This window comes from Hippoglossus stenolepis, chromosome 2, assembly GCF_022539355.2.
Source record: "Hippoglossus stenolepis isolate QCI-W04-F060 chromosome 2, HSTE1.2, whole genome shotgun sequence".
Taxonomy (NCBI): domain Eukaryota; kingdom Metazoa; phylum Chordata; class Actinopteri; order Pleuronectiformes; family Pleuronectidae; genus Hippoglossus; species Hippoglossus stenolepis.
This window is the reverse complement of record NC_061484.1, coordinates 5,252,214-5,272,998: the sequence shown is the minus strand read 5'-3', so window position 1 is coordinate 5,272,998 and position 20,785 is coordinate 5,252,214. Positions and strand designations below refer to the sequence as shown.

At 42.7% G+C, this 20,785-nt stretch overlaps 1 protein-coding gene across 9 annotated transcripts; it reads right to left on the bottom strand.

Annotated features, from left to right (window-relative positions):
* Positions 1-911: 911 nt before the first annotated feature.
* Positions 912-20,730, bottom strand: LOC118098089 (ETS-related transcription factor Elf-2). 9 transcript variants are annotated; one of them, XM_035141572.2, is made up of 10 exons: positions 20,351-20,730; positions 12,916-13,079; positions 11,888-12,143; positions 6,694-6,807; positions 5,598-5,786; positions 5,160-5,246; positions 4,347-4,539; positions 3,860-4,249; positions 3,578-3,743; positions 912-2,989 (listed from the first exon to the last, which is right to left on the bottom strand). In XM_035141572.2, exons 2-10 carry the CDS (start codon positions 12,988-12,990, stop codon positions 2,405-2,407), a joined length of 2,055 nt encoding a protein of 684 aa, XP_034997463.1. In that variant the 5' UTR covers positions 12,991-13,079; positions 20,351-20,730; the 3' UTR covers positions 912-2,404. The 9 variants fall into 9 exon arrangements, with proteins under 9 accessions (XP_034997463.1, XP_034997455.1, XP_047198617.1 ...); XM_035141564.2 differs by having other exon boundaries at positions 4,347-4,542; positions 5,598-5,783; XM_047342661.1 differs by having other exon boundaries at positions 11,888-12,140.
* Positions 20,731-20,785: the final 55 nt, after the last annotated feature.

The following is a 20,785-nucleotide window of genomic DNA, read 5'->3' as shown; positions in this document are numbered from 1 at the left end:
GACTTCATTTAACCGAGGGGACACAGTGAGGAAACTGTTTTTCCTGTTGGCCTCTCGCCCCATTTCTTGCCATGACATTACAACAGTTGCTTCTCATCCACTTGTGGGACTTCCTTGACCTGACCTGATTACATCGATTTCAATTGACACATATTTGTGTTGCTTAAGTTTAACCATGAAACTTGGAAGGATGGGTCTGGGAAGAAGCCACAAAGTTTTGGTCTGGATCCGGATCAGTGGGTGGATCCAGGATTTGTTTTACTTTAACATTGGGAGATGGGATGCTTGACAACATTTTCCTTAATTTCTCAGAATAATTCATGGCTCAGGCATTTTTAGGGAACTGGTATTTAGTGTTGATAAATGTGTGAAATTTTGTTCAGATGCCCCAAAAATCTGGATCAGTTGACTGTTGAATCAGTAAGAAATGATTCATCTTCTCTCTGATCTCAAACTGGAAAGTACAGCGTGCAAAGTAACTACAGAACCAGTCTGAACTCGTGTTCTGCTGATACATCGACGTCATCATTGATGACAAATAAGGTTAGTCAGATTTGGTTTTCTAAATAAATGTAGGCCACTGTTCACGTTTTACCCCGAATCACTGATATGTGCAGGTTGGGAAAGAAATAACTAAAACTGTCAGAAAGAAGTTTAAAGTAACAAACATCCCATTTACAAGTTGGTCAGATGACGTCAAATACCAAGTAGTAACGGTTTTGAACACACACACACACACACACACACACACACACACACACACACACACACACACACACACACACACACACACACACACACACACACACACACACACACACACACACACACACACACACACACACACACACACACACACACACACACACACACACACACACTTCAGTGTGAAACCACAATAGACACAAGTGTCTGTTTTCAAACCTTTTTTTATATTTCAGTAAAATCTACTTTCATACACTTTGAAACAAGAGTACAACAAAATAGAATATACTTCAAATGTTGAATATACAAACAGTTCAGTCTGAACACAAACATCTTTCTATCGTCCCTCCTTTCAGATAAAAAAGAAAAGTAATGAAATGTTAAGCCAAAATGGCCGAGACTATTATCTGGCAAACTGTTTTACAGGTGAAGTAAAGTGACCTGGGATCTACAGTGGTTTCATTGTTAAAGCAGACATTTTGCATAAACTTTTTTTAATGCCTCTTTTTTAAAAAGTAAAATAATTTCATAACTCAGAGTTTACATATATCGATATTAGTTTTTGGTTTCTTTATTCTTTCCAAGACATGGCAGTATGCACCTGCTTAGTCACATTCTTTGCATTTCCATGCAGCCAAACAGTGTCGGGTTGGGATGAGGAGAGCGAGCGAAAAACTAATTTTAAGAATTGAGACCAAGATACAGGATTAATTCAAGACTACATATTTTCCTGGGCGCTGGAAGACGCACTACAAACAATCTAATCACGGATCTACAACCTGTTATTGTTTTTCTTATACGAGAGTTGACGTCTTGATAAGCGTCGGGAACCGATGATAAAACAAATATTAGATCCGCTCGTTTCAATAATACTGTGCTTGGTACAAGGTATCAAAACACAAAAACTATTTTCTGTTTACTGTTCAGACAAAATATGAAAAAAGAAAATTTGAATTGAAATCTAAGGCTGTTCTGTTAACTTCTGCTCCGTAAACTGTATAGTAGATATATATATATATATATAAATATGTACATACACAACCATGGTCTGCTGATAATTTTCTCTGTTAGGGCTTCTCTCAGCACCTCTCTCACTAGTGTAGCACCACAAACACTCGATGCACAGTGATGGAGGTTTTCAGTACAAGTTGCTGGTTTTAACATCTGTGGAGGAAAGAAATAGGAAACAAATGTCTACAAAAGTTTCATTATAGCCTCCACATTTTGTTTTCTTCTTCTTCGATAGTTCACATTTTGCTCGGTTGTAATTATTTGCCTCGTTTTGTAGTGTTTGCTTTTTCTTCTTTAATATTTTCAAAGCGTTTTCCAAATTTGAGTCAGTGATGGTGATCCATTTAGAAGGCATACATTGTAGTGATCAAGGTTGGTCCCTTAACCGTTCCCAACAACTCCCTTTTAAAGTCTTTGTGTATTCTTATGTTGAAGGATCCAGTTAAAGTTCCGAACACAGCGCTCCAAGGGGCGCTGGTGCCGGTGTGATTTGTGAAGAGACAGACGTAGTTCCCTTTCAGTCTGAGGGAGCAACAGGGAGGAATTGAAGACAGGTTGAGGACTTAAAAACAGGCCTTCAGACGTCTTTTAAGTCTCAGAGACTGCTGCTGGTTATCACAAGAGTAAAAATGACTTCAGACATGTACAAAGTAACCCTCTCTGGCAGAGATGGGTGCTGGGAAATGTTTCAACACTCAGGCTCTTCTGTCTTCATCGTCACATCGGGGCTTTGCAGGTTGATTACCACCTCAGAATGCTGGACATTCTGTTGGACTGCTGCCGTCACCGGCACCTGCAAAGTCTGCACCTGGACCCCAGCAGCCTTCAGCTTCTCCAAAGCAACTCCTCTCGTCCCCGGTGCTCCTATCACCAGCTCTGAGCCGTTAATGACACCACTGATGATGTGAGGCTGTGCAGTCATCGTATGATTGGCTGACGTCACTGTCACAGTCCCCGCCCTGCCTGCGATGCTCCCCGGCTGCGACACCACTAGAGTCTGTTGTGTCTGCGTTGGCATGGTGAGTCTCATCACTTGCGTTCCCGGAGCAACGCTGACAGGAGCCAGGGCCCGAACGGTCAGGGGACTGCCGAGGAGGCTGATGCCAGCCGAGGATCCACCGATGCCGTGCTTGTTAGTGCCGGTGGAGGTCTGGAGCTGACACTGAGCTAACTGGTGTGCTGGGATTGTGATGATCTTGGCGAGCTGGACGGTGATCTTGTCTCCGTTCTCGGCTGTGGCTGGGACCATGGTGGGGATTGTCTGGATCACAACCTACACAAAAATATTCATACATCTTTAATATAAAGAAATAAATGAAATGTAAAAATGTTCAACCGGGGATTAGCCGAAAAATGGAATGTTACCTGGCTGTCCCTCTTCTGTTATTTTGACTGAATAACAGTTCTTCCCTTTGAGTAAGACAACTTGTATCACTTAAATTCAATTTTAGACTAAATTCTTTTCTATGTACGTTCTATTTGTGCACCTGTTTTCCAATCTTGTGTACACCCCCAAATACAACTTAAATAAATTTAAGAATTCAAGACCTTGATACTGTCCAAAATATGATAGAATCTACAAATATTTATTATCGTATCATGCTTTTAATATTACACAGCACTATATAACATTAAATCCCCAGGGTATAATTCATTAAATGTATGTGACCTGGACCCCGAAAGCTGCATTAAAAGGATGGATGGATTGATTAATTAGCAACAAATCAAACATTCTCTGATAAAACTTATATCTGCACACTATGAGACATCGTGTTTCCTCGCTGTTGTGGTGAGAAGTGCAGATACTCTGCTGTAATATGTTTAAATGCATAAAAGCAAATCAGTTTCCACGTGTACAAACCTTCTGTTGGGAGTTGGTGTTCCCAGTGTTGGTGAGGAGGGTGGTGTGGCCGACAGCCCCTGTGGGTCCTGTGGTTCCTGCCTGCTGTTGTACAGCAACGGTAGAGATCTTCTGACCCAGGGATGTTGTCATGACTACAGGCACCTGCATGGCCACCCGCACCGTCCTGCAGACAAGAGGTAAGAGAGCACAGAGAGTCAAAAGCTAGTATTTGGTGTTAGGAAGAAACAGATACATTTGCATCTGCTCTCCTGAAGGTCGACATCTCTGCAGGAGTCTAACCTGGGCCCCGTGGCATTAGGGATGATCGTTGCGTGAGAGTGCTGGGTCTGACTCCCATCTGTTGCTGCAGTAAACGACAATATACGCGCACCACCTGCCATGTTCTTGCTCCCCATGGGGACAGGAGCTTGGACCACGTTGGCTCTGTTCCCGGTCCGCAGGATGTTGGGCTTCTTGGAGGACGATAGCTCGGTCACCTGGAGCAGCATGTCCGATGGTGGAGGCACGCGCTCATACGATGCAGCGGTGTCTGAGCCGATCAGATCATCAGGGACGGACATGTCTGTCATGTCGTCGTCAATGATGACAATGTTTTTGGGCATCTCTTTGAACTGGTAGACCAGCCGCTGGCCCTCTACTTTGGCGAGGATGCCGCGCTGGTAGTAATATCTGAAGTAAAAAGGGTTATCAGACGTTATGATGCTACGTCCAACAAACACAAATAAGAGAAAATGGTGTGAAATCTCCCTCAGTCACACACACTCACCTGAGAGCCCGTCCCATGGTCTCATAGTTCATGTCTGGCTTGTTCTTGTGTTTGCCCCACAGCTTGGACACAGCCTTTGAGTCGACCAGCTTGAAGATGCCCTTCTCCCTCTGTGTCCACTTGATGTACCTGGGACATGTGTTCTTGTCCTGGAGGAGATCCAGTAGAAACTCCCAAAGGTAGGTGGTACTGCCTGCTGGAAATCATAGTCAATTTAGTGCACTGCTAAATGCAAATTCAACTAAATCAGAGAACACAATAAATACAACAGTTAGATTTAACCCATTAAACCCAGGTGTGACATGTGCATCTCATCCTCTGTCATTGTTTTCAAGTGACTGCTGAAATACATTGAGATTCGCCTAAATACTTATGGGAAAGGTGAAATGTAGTATGAGAAATGCTTCAGAAAATGGCTGACGATTAAAGTGATATGAGCGAGATTGAAGCAGACTAATGCAAAGTTTTATTGACGAAAACAACGATGAAAATAACATTGAAGAAGATTCAGACCCAAACAATGTGTTTGAGGAGGCGGACGAAGGGGGATCTCTGAGAGTTTACTGTCTTTGTTGTTTTTTTTTTTAATTTCACAATTTTGGGAAACTACAATGATTTACACAGAAAGCCAATTCCTAAAGCTATCAAATGTTTTTATTACACGTCTCTATCTGCTTCAGATTGTGTTGTAAAGGTTAGCAACTCTGTTATAAGAAGTTGTTTTCAAACAATGCTTAGGTTTTGGAGTGCCTTCTTATTGGGCACCTTAGGTCTTAATTGGTGAATGAATGTGTTAAAGAAACTGTGAGATACCTTTCCCTTCTCTTGGTTTCTTCTTGATGCCGAGGTCTGGGGAGCCGTTGGAAACAGCCGACTGATGTGTCTTTGGCTTCCGTCCAGCTACAAAGGAAACAGTTTAACATCAGTAGACCCGGATATCTCTGACCCATGATGCTCAGTTGAGATCCAACAATAAAAGGTCAACCACTAGATGGTGCTCTTGGATTTCAACTTTAAGACTAATTTACTGCGGAACTTAAGGTCTTGGGTTAATGTCTGTGGCCTGGAATTTGAAGGCAACTTTATCAGGGAACACATTTGTTCTCCATTAACAAAAACAAATGTTATTCCCTTTTTCCAAAGCTTGAGCCCCATTCTGCCCTAAAGCCTTTTCCACAACTTTGAAATACTGAAGACTCCCTTCATATATGAATTTTGACAAACCACAGACTACAAGATGTTTTTCTCTACCTCTTCTCTTTCTGACAGGCTCGTGATCAGGTTCTGGATCCTCCAGCATCGTCCCAATCTCCTCGTCGTCCTCCTCCTCCTCGCAGCAATCCTCAGTCGAGATCTCCACCTCTGTGTCTGCTATCATGTCGGGACGCATGGCAGCGTGGAGCAAATCCGGTGTCACGATGCATGGTGAGAAAAAGGCTTCTGGGTGGAGGACAGAAGAATGAGTTTTGCTTTTGAGCTGCATCATAAAGTTTGATTTCCTCATAGGAAAGCAGGTTTAAATATGTATTTCACAGCAGGTATATAATATATTGGGCTTTTACTTTTTATAAAAATCAAGTTGGAAAGAAATTGACATGACATGCAATTTGTTTGCACAAGTCAGATGAGGATGAACACTTGACGTTGCTCCGATTGTCTGTGGTGCCTCCTCTGCTGCCTCACTTGGGTGGAAATCAAACAGGTGAGCACACAGATTTCATTACATAGTCGGCAAACAGCCTCACCTTTGTTTTGAGCGTATAAAATATTTTCACATGCCGCTTCTTAGATGCGTTAGTGTCACGATCGTCTGCTCAGGACATTCTCCATTTTCGTAGTAAAACAATGTAACATAACTGACTAACTTTACTGATAGATAAAGCTGACCGTGAGCGCCCTCTGCTGGATCATGATGCTCTTCTAGACTGTATATTTAAAAATGGAACAGATCATTACAGGTAAAATAAGAACGTTTCCCCCCACGTACGAGTGAAGGTTTAAATTTTGAATAAAAAGTGACAGTCCTAATATAATACCAACAAGGATCTACTTGAGTAACAAATAATCATATTCTTTGGGATCTAATAAACTGTTTAAAAAGACTCAAAGTCCAACGATTTTTTGAGTTTTAATAATTATCGAAGTAGGAATACCATAAATTGTTTAAACCATGGCAAAGATGAAAGGGGAGCAAAAACCTCATTGACCAACCAACATTTCACTCTTTACCCACAATACAAGTATATTGCCTTATTTATGGGACATTACAGACATCAGCTGTAAGTATAGTTTGTTCTTAATTGTGTAAACCCTTGTGTTCTCCTGTTTATCGGCTTGTGTGCGTTACCTGGACTACGGCCCTCTCTGAGGCTGGAAGGTGAATCCATGCGTAGCAGAGCCTCGGCAGCCTCGATGGTCTTGTCAGAGCAGTAGACATGAGTGCCATGGACAGAAGCCTCCACTGAAACACACACAAACACACACAGAGTCAATTAGCAACCTTTTTTTAAATAATCCCGTGTCCAGGGTCCTGCACAGAGAAACTTCATACTTAAATGTTTAATCCTGTTAAAGGTCACAGTCTATGTTTACCTGTTGGTTTTGACAATGTTTCATTTTGCATTAGTCAACTCTTGAATGCATCATAAATGCAATGCTGCACATGCTGCAAAACAAAATGCTACATGGCGCCCCCTAGTGAAAAAACTATTGCTGGGTGGATACTGCTAAAACATTTTCAGTAATCAACTTTCACACCCTAGGACTTGATGTAAAAGACAATGGCATGTATTTATTTTCTTCTCTTCCTCTTTACATTTGATAAAAATATCTCGACAGTTTTTACCCTGCTCCTTGTCATTTTGTCTGAAGATGAAAGACAACAGAACAGCTTGAAAATACTGAAGATTGTCGAGAGGTTAAGTAACATCAGCGGCACCTACAGCTGCCCACCAGTATCTGCATGCGTGCAGTTAAAAACCCTGAAGGACCCTGGGAAGGAGCCCAGGGCACCTGCTGTTGTTGTCAATCACCGGTGGGAAACACGAGAATCTCCACCAGCCTGCCCTGTCCATGTTTGGCTATCTCACTGAGGCAACAGGCACTGCATTGGGGAGAGAGACGGGCTATCTTTAGATGGTCTCACTTAATTCAGTTCCTCTCACAAACAAACAGGACATACTGGCAGCGATCACAGCAGAGACCCTATAGCAAGCTGGGCTGCCCTTGAAAACACTGCTCTGTAATAAGACCACCAAAATGTGTGAGGTCACAGAGCTGCAGCTGCAGCCTGACCTACATCAGCACATATAGAAGTTGTAGCCTTTTCAAGTATGTCTATAGTGTGAGGAGTTGGATTTACACTTAATGATTGAATAATAAATAAAAAGAAAACATTGAGAATTTCGCAACAGATAAGCATTGAGTGTGTGTGTAAGCATTAGAATACTTAAGTAAGTTAACAAGACGTATATTATGTAGCTATACTACAATGTAAAGGCGCCAAGAATAGCAGCAAGTCCGACAGAAAGTAGTGCTGCCTCTGATGACTTCCGTGTTTACACTCCTCATCCTTTCCCTCCAGTTCTCTTCGAAGAAGATCACAAATCCTCCTGTCACTCAACAGCCGCATCGCCTCCTATTGGCTCTGTCTCCGATTGACAGCCGCCCCCCGGTGAAATCTCATTGGACCCCAGCTTGCGTTTTAAACCACCCCGTCCGATATTGGACCAACGGGAGAGTCGGTAGAAAACACGCCCCGCCCCTCACATAAACAATGCTTCCGCCATCAAAATGAGACAAAATACTTTGAGTATAACGATTAAAGCAGCAGTGCGAAGCCAGAAGGCGCCTTTGTGACACATTAGACATTCAAACAATCGACAAACACGCATCAAATGAGACAAAAAAGTGTTAATGTCGGTCAAAGTGGTCGAAGGGTGAAGCCGCACTAGAAACAAGTAGAGGGAAGAAAGCGAGTGAGCCAGGCCGTCCCACGCTTCAGTCTCACACACGATAACGGAAACCATCAGACATCCGAATCACAACCTTCCACTCGACACGTGTTACCATGAGTTTAACAACCAACCATATCACAAACACAACACATTTGATCCTGATATTTATGAGCAATGTGCTGTTAATCACTCCTATTACTGCACAATATTCCTACAAACTACACAAACTAGAGCCAGCAACTGTTACACACTCATCACTCAGGTCAAGCACAACGCTGAAAGAGGTGCTGTGTGATGCTGTGTAACAGGTAAGTGTCAGTGAAAATAAACCCACATGTCCTTCCGACTCAGACAGCGTGGCAAAGACGTAGGGAAGACAACATCTCTACACTTCCTGGTTGTGCAGAGCCGACGTGCAGACCGTTATTCTACATCTCCCTGCGCGGAGAAGAGCCTGCTCCACCGTGCAAAACACGCACCGTGCACACATCCGAGTCTCCGTGCACACTGAGCAAGTTTCCCTTCTTAAACCGGGCTCACACATCGTGTAGCAGCGCCATGCAGGTTGCTACCAAGGTGATCACTTCCTGATTGCCCTCCATTACTTCAGCGCGCTCCTCCGCGCACTGAGGCTCAGCGGCCCGGCTTACAAACGCGAGCTGCGCGTTCGCGGCAGCTCCCGCGTCCCGGTTAGGACAACACAAAGTTACGTTACCGGCTCTGATGAGTAGATCGAGCTGGTTTGCATGTCCCTCATGCTGCGAAGTCGCCATGTTTTCCCCTTGCTGCAGATTCACATTGACTTCTCACTGAATTGTATGGGAAGCCAGCTAGCTCGGATCACTCCGCCGCCAATGGGAAATCTAGTCGATTTCCACGAGACGCATTACAGCGTCCGAGATGTATCCCTCCGCCGACACAGGAAATCCTTCCTTCGCCCTCCCTCACTTGCGTAATGACTACGTCACACACAGCTGCACAGCGATAACTTGATTGAAATCCACACACTGGACGAACAAATCCACTTATTACACAACAAAGCTGCAGTTTGTACAACGAATTGATTGTTTTAAACAACACAATGCATCTAAACCGCAACTTTTCTTAACAATGAACAACACTCCTGTCTTTGTAACCGCTGTGACTACCGGTGTTTGTTGCTGTCCATAAACTACGGAGTAGCATCACTCACTTAGCTGGTTTGATCCAGGTAATTTTATACAAGTCAAATTCTCTCCTACAAACTAACACATTCATCAGTTACAGAGACATCATGCCCGTAATTCGGATTTCTTCTTTTTTCCAAGAGTAGTATGAAGAGTGGAGCGTAACATTTTAATCTTAATTAAAATATTATTCATCAACAGTAATTAAATGCATCTGTGTTTACAGTGCAAAATATTTATAACAATTATAACTTCAGTTCTGAGGCGACATAACTGTAACATAAACAGAATTATAAAAGTGTCATGAAAGATGAGTCAAACTCATTTTAGTTGACAACTAAACAGGACTATTTCCAACTAGTGTGCACATGCTGCAAGTTGTGTAGTGGAAATGCTTTCTGTGCATCTACAGCATTTAAAAACTGTTTTTGTGATCTCTGCACATGTTCTTTAGTTAAATGGCCCTGTCTTTTGTCTCATTGGGACTTTACATACACAATGTTATGGAGTTTACCAAAAGACAGAAATTATATATCTACAGAGGGTCATCTTAAACTCTTAAACACTAGGTCCTTTTCAAGTGATGGTCACAATCCATGGGGGTTTGCACCAGAATTTTTCAGTCTTACTCCGACAAATTAAATCACTTCATCCTTGAGCTTGAAACAGCACATTTTTCATTTAGAAAACCGGGCTTAAAAATAAACTATATGGGTAAATCCTGTTTTTCTAGATTTCTGAAATCCAAGCAGGCAGAAAGTGATGCAAAATAATTTACTGTAACTATGATCAATTATTGATCCTGCTTAGAAATGCTTCTAATTTAGATTTTGTGCAAATGGAGCTTGGAGATGTTATTTAAGATGACGTGACTGAGTACAGCACAAGTACTCATGAGTTTGAAATGATATTACCTTTGTATTCAATACGTTTCATGATTACTGTACTGGAGTGAACAATAGTCTCTATTAATAGGGGATTAATAGATGATAACTGAGCAATGCTGGGCACCTCAGCTGTACATGAAGTAGTGACTGTTCTAAAATATCCACAAGGTGGCAGCATGTGGACACACAGCTCTGTAGATAACCAGATTGTGTCACTAGTGTTTACAGCAAAATCAGACAAATAGTTCAGCTCAACCACAATAAATAAAAAAACACTTTCTAAGTTTGAGTTAATAAACCAATGTGTGGACCTTGGATTGGGATTCATGTGAATGTACAAAAGGTCAATATGTCCTCAAACCTCTATAATAAAACAGAAAACTTTCATGTGTATGCCCAAAAGGTTTTGAAGTCAGGGGTGAGGAGACAGAAAAACCAAAGATGTACCAATGAAATTCAGGATGAGACCAAAAAAGCCACAAAATAAAAGGTGCAATCAACCCACAAAAAACGTATTTCTAAAATTATGTTGGACAGAGTAACACAAATAATGGGTTAATGTCCACTGGGTGGATTAAGTACCAGGAAATAGTCAGGGTAAAATTAATTAATATTTTTATCTTATCAGTCAATGTTACTGAGTCTAAAGCCATTTTCAGACATGAACTCCGGAGAATGTCGGCAGAATTAGGTCCAGACTTTCGCCGCAGTTTCCTTTTCACATAGGAACAAAGTAGTAGGAGATTCTTCGCTCCGACGTGTTAAAAAACAACACTGAAATCTTTGGCCCGTTCAGATGAGGAGTGGCGCAGCAGACAGAGGCAGGATGTAACTCAATTGTGGTGTTGAGATCATGTGTTTTTGTTTACAGCATATCGACAAGGGCGTGCCCTTATCACCAAAAACTCTCTTGACATCTTGGTCTGTGTCGTCTATGTGTGTGGCACCATTTTTTCATACTGAGATATGTTTACTTTTTGTTATTTTCATTTTTGGGTGTGACATCTGTTGGAAACTTCATCAACACGCCCACTCGCTGACAATGAATCCTGTGGTGGATCTCCTGCTGTGTTCTCTCATCAGCTCATTTAGACGTTCTCCACAGTTTTTACCAGGGGACTGGCAGGAAAAACTCTGGAGAGAGTCCTCTCACTCCTACATTTGCATTCTCACATACAGCCCCTCCAGAGGAAGATTATCTGGGGTTCAGTGCATGTCTGAAAGCAGCTGACTGGCGGTAGCACCAGCTGAAAATATATAAAAGAATCTGTACAAACGTGAAGGAAGCCAGGGCTCCTAATGGCAAGATCAGAATGTTGGTTTTAAAAATAATTGATTAATTAATCATGTTAAAGGATAAATCAGCTTAGCTAAGGATCTAAGTTTACTCTGGGCATTCTGGGTAGCGAGTGTAAGTGTAACTCGGACTGTATGATAGTCATCCTGCACTGTACCATATAGTAGAAAAGGGAAGATTGTGAAGTTGGCATTAAATCCAGTTTCTGATCAAAACAGAGGTATTTATTCCTCACCTGCCTCCCCTTCTGTCTCCACCTCCTGCTCCTCGCCCACTTCCTGCATCAGGTACACCTCGTCATTATACACCACCAACTGGGCGGAGTAACGTTGCTCCTCCACCAGGCTGGCACCAGGCACCTCCTCCACTATGACTGCTGGGTAGTCCTCAGCCTCCTCTCTGTCCTGTACCTCTTCATAGTCCTCCTCAGCTTCACACTCTGCTTCCACCTCTCCTTCCAGCTCCGCATCCACCTCACACTCTCCCTCCTGCTGGAATAGTCAAGAACAACACGTTTACCATCTATGTCGATTAGGAATAAATTAGGTCAGAAATGAGAAAAGAAGGCAGAGTGAGGCTACATCCATATTACTACATTTTCGTTTGAAAATGCATCGAGTCTGCTATGAATATGCCTGGCGTCCACACTCCTTCTGAGTTTTAGAGCCACTTAATAACAGAAGTTTGCAAACACTGCTGGCCCAGTTTTAACTTGAATACTTGCATGTCAATGTCAATGATGATGTAGACACATGTTGGGACCTAGTATTGTTGAGCAATAGTTGGGCCTACATGTGTAGCCAAAGCCTGCGATCACATGTCTCCTTTGTCCTGAAGACGAAGGAAAGCTTCCAGCACTCAGTCTCTCAGGGTCCTTCATCTTCCCACCTAGGTGTGAAACCTGCCCCCGGACCCAACTTCCGGCTACTATTGATCACTGTGTGCCTCAGGACCTCTTCTCTCCACTCCTGGCCAGACATTCTCCCTACCCAAGCTCTTCCAACCTCCAAGCAGGCCTGCCTGAAGCAAACTGCTACAGAAAGGCAGCGACGCGAGAGCCGGCCTAAGGACACAAAGTCTTGCCAGCAGAACAACAACAACAGGAGCCAGCAAGACCACTTCACTGGACTTCCAACAGCACATCAAAAGGGACCTTTCCCCCCCTTTCATGGACTGGTAAGTCGTTTTCTGTGTGGACAGAGATTGTTTTAGTTTGGAAACGCAGTGTAGCCTTAGTTCTGCTTGTGTCTGTGTCCAACCCACCTGCCGAGGGTCCTCTTCAGCTGTGACATACTCCACCACTGTCCCACCAGTGTCGACCAGCACCACTGAGGTCATGACTCATGCTCCTGTGGGGTCACACAGCCAGTGATTCGCCACAGCTCCTCCAGTCTGGTGGGCTCTACCTATGTGGTGAACAACAGCCCCTAGAAAGATGAGAAGAGACCTTGATGAACAAAATGACAAACGTTTGGCCCTGTTATACCTTCATAACCTGTGATAGGATCTCACTTCCATGCTGTGTATGCAAATAAACATGTAAATCACTGCTGTATGAAAAGACTAAATGTGTTTTCACCGGTCCAACTATGACATACAGGTTTATTGTGTATTGTTTATGTGTTTGGGTTAGTGTATGTGGGAGGGAGGGCGAGTCTGACTGTGGTCAGAGTGACGTGATGTGTGGTCCGCCAGGTATGAACAGCGCCTCTGTAATGCAGCAATGTCAAAAGTGAGTTGAACTGAAGTCTCCCTATTCGCCTGTTCACTGAGTTCAGAACAGTTTCAGAGTTGCTGATGCGTAGCTGACAGTGTATTAAATCCTCTTAAGCAGAAAACGTCTATGAGGGTACCTGTCAAGAAATAATTGAACCTTTTGGGAAATTTGTTACAGCACAGATTTGAGAGTGCTGACAATCTTCTCATCAAACTCTTGGCAAGACAAGTGAATAAGTGTTGTTTTAAAGAATCATAAATAGTGATGCAAAAGTGTAGAAGTTTTCCCACCAGGTAAAAAACTCAGGACAACACTGGAATCACATATTACCCCAGATATTTGATGAGCAAAGACGTGAATGGGATCAATACTTAAATGTTCAATGTTAGAATTCACTGTGGGTAGCCTCTCTCTTGTCGTGCACTTGATGGTGTGTGTAGATTAGAAGTGTTACTCCCAGATGCTGTTACAGTCTCCTGATTAATGTTATCAAATTGCCGTATGGACACTTTTAGTTTTTGCTGTGACAATCCTCCACCTGAATGGTCAACTCTCCTCTTGTCACATGATTATAGGTCTATATAGGTCTCCCATACTTTAGACTACTTTGTGATGTGACTCTGCTCTGCTGCACAGCAGGAACTTTCTGTGTATAATTGAAGCATATTGATAACTAGTATTTTACAATTTTTTTGTTTATTTAGGTTTTTACATTAGTTGAACATGGGCACAATAGCTGATATGCAAACATAAAATAAATGGGTTTATTGTCTATACAAATTAAAAGGACAGGTGAAGCCTGTGGGCGAGTTATGTAACCAGTGTGTGTGACTGAACATCATTTAAAACTACCTCACCTACCCTAACCCTTAATCTAACCATGGGGTTATTGAAGTATCAGCGCATCTTGACTGTTCTCCACAATTTTTACAAAATAAAAGTAATGGAACCAAAATATAACTACAATGTACTCCTTCTTTCCTGACTATAATCCAGAGCCTCATTATGGGCCTGGGATCTCCTGCATCTCAACCCACAGGAAGTGTCTGTCTGCTTTTAAGAAATGCACTGACAGGAATCCAAATCATTCCGTCTAATACACAGGTTGTCCAGTGGACGACTGAGGCATGCTGGACTAGAGCCATGGTAACGGTTGCTAAGAACCACAGGGCGTTCAGTTCCTGTTCTGTGCTGCCGTGCATTGTGACAATAGGATATAAGACAAAGGAAAGGCCAGAGCATGGAGAGACAGGTTAATACACACACACACGCTCCACCTACTCTGACTTTGCTTGGTTTTTAAAGGGCTGTCTTTGCCACTGACCTACTGAGATTTGATGCACTGTTCCAGTGGTGAGGTCACAGCTTTCAAAATGAAGTTAAATAAAATACAATACAATTTAAGGTGCCAGTAAACACGTGTGAAACCCTTTTCTCCCCAACCTATGTGCTACATCATAAGTGGCTGCCCACTAAATCTCTCTGTTTATTTTTTGTATCTTCATACAGCTACTTCCATCACTTGTCATGTAGAAAATAAAATACACCATGACATCTCTGCCCTCTGGATAACCACAGGCTTTTCACTCTGCCTCAATTGGCTGATCAGAACAGCAAACACTTTGCCTTTACACAATTGAAGCATACTGGGCCATTCCTTTACTTTATTCAACATAAACAAGTTGTGAAACTGAAAAAAGACAATTCTCCTATTCTCCTTTTTAACCAGAGCACATCTTCCCACTTGTTTGGCTCAGGGTGGCCAGCCTCTGCTTAAAGATAATCTTACACAAAAATTCTTTAAATTCTTCTGCAGGCACAAGGACCAGGATTAGGAAGCACATTCTCACTGACAGTTCAATTTCTCAAACTTTTTCAAAGCAAAATTTGGACCATAATCCTAAATACCCAGAGCACAATATAAATTCATGCATGGTCCCTGGCATCTTGCTTCTTCAAACTTGGCAAAAACTTCTACTTGGACTCAAGATTTAACTGATTAGATTTTGTCAATCAAAAGGTCAAGGTCACTGTGATCTCACTAAATACATGTTTGGAAATAACTCAAGAATGAATGATTAACTATTAATGATAAAAAACAATTCATACCTTTCATTAAATTTATTCTAAATCTTGAATGTGTTATAGTCTCATATGTTATATGAGTCTGAACAGACCTGCATGTAAATTGCAATTTGACTGTATGGTCAAGGCGAGGCAGTAATTGCAGTTAGTTTTGTATAAACCTTCCTAAGCAGCCTGAACATGCAGCGTCCTTCGACATGGTGTGTATGAGCGCATGCTCAGTTACTTAACCCCTGCATAATGGATGGACCATGCTGTGCCAGTGCTCCCTTTGCTACTGAGACCATCATGCCATCAGCTCGGATGGAAACCCTCTGGTCAATTATTTAAACCCATGCAGCCGGCGCTCATCTACAGAGCTGTACATACTGTTTATGGGGGAGCATCCCAGAAAATCTGAATGGAACAGGTTGACACAAGTTAAATGATCAAGACCACATAGGAATAAACCAACTCACTCTAATTTATATTTCTTCCCATCTCACATTCAATGTTTCTAATATTTCATGATTCCTGTTGTTTCATGGTCTTTGCTCCCTGGCACAGAAACAAACTAACCAAATAAAAGTAAGTACATGTGCTGCACAATGCGTTATTTTTCTGTAAAACTGACAGAAGTTATTATGCAAGCTCATAGAAGAGTTAGAGATTGTGACACACTGGGTTTTTATGATCTATGCAGCAGATGTAACTCATTTCATTAATCAGACAGAGATTGAGTGACAGGGAGAGTGCAGAGTCCTGTATGCAGTGCCTGTACTGGATGTGTGTTCCCTTGGTCAACAGTGATAGGGCATTGTAACAGTTTGCTTTACTAGAAGCTTCATCAAAATCACAGGTGGGGAACATCGAGCCTTCACATACAGCCGATGATACAAGTCATAAATACAAAAAAGCTACTCAGCAATACAAAAACTTCTCATGACATTTTTTTTTCTGTGATAAAAGAAAATAACATGAGATGGTAGACTAGCATGGCCGTTACTGCGGTCCCTTGCGCAATGTCAAGAAAAGCAGATGCAGAATGTTGCAGTTTACAAACAGAAGACAAGTCAGTGTGCTTAGTTTGCACGGATACAGTCATAGTGATGAAAAGGGGAAATTTCAGCGTCAATACAGCTGGAAACATGCAGCTAACCTGGATGAGCTGCAAGGACAAAATGCTCTTTGATAAAGTTAACGACAAAGTTTTGGTGTCCAACAGGTAGCTTTTTCAAGACCTCATTCTAATGGAAACTAGGTTACACAGGTAAGATTTGTGGTGAGTGAGCAAATAGCCATGAAGCTGAAAACTTCTTGCAGAACGAGCCTTGTTGCTGCTGTGGAGCTGCTCAATGTTTTGGCTAAAACCAGCAGTGAGTCACATCACCACCATCATCACTACCATATGACATCTGATCATTTTCCAGCCATTGCATCAGAGAGGTCACTATGTTCAATAATCTAGTATGGCATGCAGCGTCACATGTAGTATGCAACACTGCAGGGAGAGTTCTGAAAAACATTAATCACATACACACACACACTGATACACACAAAGCAAACACACATACAGGATGTTTCAGGGGTCGAGTTTCTTAAGCAGCATTTGCAGGTTGTGTTGAATCAAACTAGTATTACAGGACCTACTGGATGACTGCGAACACGTGGCTGCTTTGTCAAACAAAATTAACAATGAGATTGAATGATGAGCTTGAATTAACCATTTCAACAAACTTTCATTTTAGAAACCAGCAGCAGATATGTGTCATGTTACAAGCAAAATAATTCATCATTTTACAGGTTAAGAGCTGTCCATCAATGTGACCTTTGTATTCCTTACAGCTAGCTCCTAGTCATGTTGGTATTCCAAGATTGTAAATGTTCCTGCTCCAATTACATTACATAATTGTGGATGAGGGACAGCTAGGTATCTACATGTTCAGTTCACTTAGAACGTTTGATTAATAGGCTGATTCATGGTGAATCAATAACAGTCTCAAGACTCAACAAGATACAGCACAGTCATCCTGACAGGCCACGTTTTTCACAGCAACCTCCAACAGAGCATATCAAAACTAAAGAAAAGGAAAAATGAACAAACTTGCCTCGGCAGAGAAAAGTCCATGTGACTACGCTGTCGTGCATCTTTAATCCACAAGGAGACAGGGTATGAAGGAATGTGAGATGTTTTCTCGGCAGGCATGGTAAGAGAAAGGAACAGAACTGTTTCTCTGACTCTCTCCCACACCTCCTCTGTCTGACATCCATCCATCCATCCATCGGGCCAACCATCTCCTCTGCCTGCCCGTATGTTGCCTGGGTGGAAGGAACCTCTCAGAGCGACTCAGCACTTCTCAGACCCTGCCCTGAGCTCAGATCACATGACGAGGGCGGGACACACACGCCGACTCACACACAGAGTCACACAGAGTCACATGATCTTTCAACAACAGAGCTTTTGTTCCAAGTAACTGGGGCTGCGTTGTGCCCTGCCCTCCACCAGCACACACCCGCGCACACACACACACACACACACCAATGACACAAGAGCTAATTCATTACTTGATATCGATTTAGCCCATACACACATTTAACTCTAACTCTGTTGTTATAGCTTTGTGGTCCTTTTATATTATTTCTCTCAGGACTCAAGATTCATAATTGTAATGCTGGTTCCTTGTGACCCTAGTTCTCTGAAAGGTTTAGGATGTGTGGTGAAAATATTCTGGGGTTAAAACAAGGTTCATTCATCTGAAATGTTTGTTATACAATATAAACCAGACTCAGTAGAGTGCATACCTCCAAACAAGGTCCCTTATGAAACCACATTTAAATTCACTACAGTTGGATTTTTATTTGAAAACCCTTACTCACAAACTAACAGACTGACAAACAAACGCAGACGAAAACATCACCACCTTGGCGGATATAATTACAGGGCTGTCTAGTATCACAATGATGACACAACAAAGAAGAGAGGGTGAACCCATCATGGAAACAGCCTGGAATAGAAGCAAACTGTACAGCCGTGCATGGTAAAATGAACATTCATGCAAAGGGAATAGATGCAGTAACAAGCATAGACATTGTTTATGATGTACACATGAAATAAATGCAGAATCTCTCTCACATCATCCTTAATGTTATCGAGGTCAAAGTAATTCATGATACTTGACCTAATTTTTCATTATTCATTTTAAACCACAGCTAGTGTCTGTATCAGGTTCTTTCAATAGACCTGTTATTATCTATCTTCAACACACAGCACTCACATAAAACCGGGTCCACCCCACAAAAACCTTCAGACCACAGTTCAACTGTTGGATCAGACTGCAGGATATACCAGCGGAGCAAAAGGCAGACAGGTCAATCATTCACCAGCACAAAGCAGAGACACTACTATACAGGTTGGGGCTGACTACCTGGTGATTTTATATTGTGGCTGATCTTGAAGACATCCATGATCTATCTTTTCAGAATTTTTTTAAAGATTGCAACATTTCATTGGAACTTTGCAACATTCACAAACCAACCGAAGGATTTCCTACTAGACGATAGCTGATTTGCCAAATTACAGCATGTGTCTCTATAAAGGATCGTGATTGGCCACATCTCGGCACAGTGGTCAGCACTGTGGCCTTGCATTGGTTCTCTCTGACTTCCTCCCACAGTCCAAAGACATGTGGGTGAGGTTAATCAGACAGTCTTGTGCTGTTGAACTGTAGTGGGTGATAGTGCGAGGTGTTCCTAGTATTTTGCTAACCTTCATATAATAATCTTGGGATGGACAAATTATTAGCAACAACTCTCAATATAACCCAGCACAACTTTAACAGTCAGTAAATCAACTCCAGAGATTCAGTAAAACCTGATCGATACAAAAAATCCAAGGAATGGAGATTTATTTCAGACCAACTGTATTTTAATGTATAGTTTTAATAAATAAATGTGCATTGTACGCCCTACAGCAACCCATTTGAATTTTGTGTTCCTGTATTTTCTCAGGTATCTGGGGTACTTTTTTCATTATGATTATCATAACTCAGCAGTGATGTGGAAATGAGATGGTGATTCGATGACAGCCTACTGAACCACGAGTCAGACGACAAACAGCATGTTTTGAACAGGCAGAGTACTGAACATTTAAAATACTCAAAGGCTCTACGAAGGAAATTCTGATTAACATTAGTATATTTTGTAATCTGACGTTTGTATACTAAATAATAATTAATGAAAACATGAGCATGGGAACAGTTAAGTATTTTTATTACATCTCAAACTAGAATAAACTAATGGATATGCACGTCAAGCATAGAGAGGGACAAGAAGCTCTTAACAAAGTCTTAGCATGTTGACAGGCTGCCACCAGCATCTATGGCCTACTTCTCACCACCTGTTACTATATCACACAATAGCATGCTGTCACTAGTTACTCAACGGGGCCAGTGTGGGTTCAGCATGTCCACACTAGTCTGGTTTGCTTGTGTCAACACCTGAGACGCATGAAAAACAGGTAACGAGGCCAGAGGCACAATCAAAGTTGGTCCCTGATGTAAAACCCTCGTTTCACAGCCACAGTCTGTACTGGTGACACATGAACCACTGACTGTGGACACGAACCTGCTGTGAAAGACAACATGCACCACCAGCCACTGTGCCCCTGGTACCTCTGCTCCTCGGTGCAGCTGAATGATCAGCCACACTCCTGCTCCACACAGTTATTCACCTACACTGTAACCTGCTGTGCACAAGTGCTGTGGAGAGCACGTCGCACACACGAGAGAAACCGACTGTTGACATGAACTTAGCTAACGTTAGCACGCTGATTTAGCATTGAGAGGAAAACGAGCTGTCAGAGAAAGCAACGCGACAAACCATGTGGCTAATGTTTGCTAGTCGTGTAGCGTCACTTACCGGCTAACACCGTTAGCTCCTTCCCCCGAACGGGAACAAAGTTAGTTCACACGGAGCAGCCTGACGTTAGCGGTGGCTAATGGGAGTTTGCTCCGTGTGTGTGACATCCAGTAACCCCTCTCCTCCCCTCCTCCCCCTCTGCGCTCGACCCTCAGCCCGAGGAGTCCCCCGGCTGCTGCTGCTGCTGCGTGTGTTCGGGTCGTGGAGCCCCGCTGGAGCCCGCAGGCAGACGGACCGTGTGAAGAGCCCGCAGGCAGACGGACCGTGTGAAGAGCCCGGTGCTCCCGGTGCTTCATGCGGGACAGTGCGTGGAGGAGAAGCCGCAGCTCGGTGCTAATGGAGACTGACTCCGCACGGTTCCTCCGCTTGTTCGGGCAAATCTAGTTCGTGACGTCACGTCGTACCATAAACAACCAGAGTGAACTCCTCCACTTC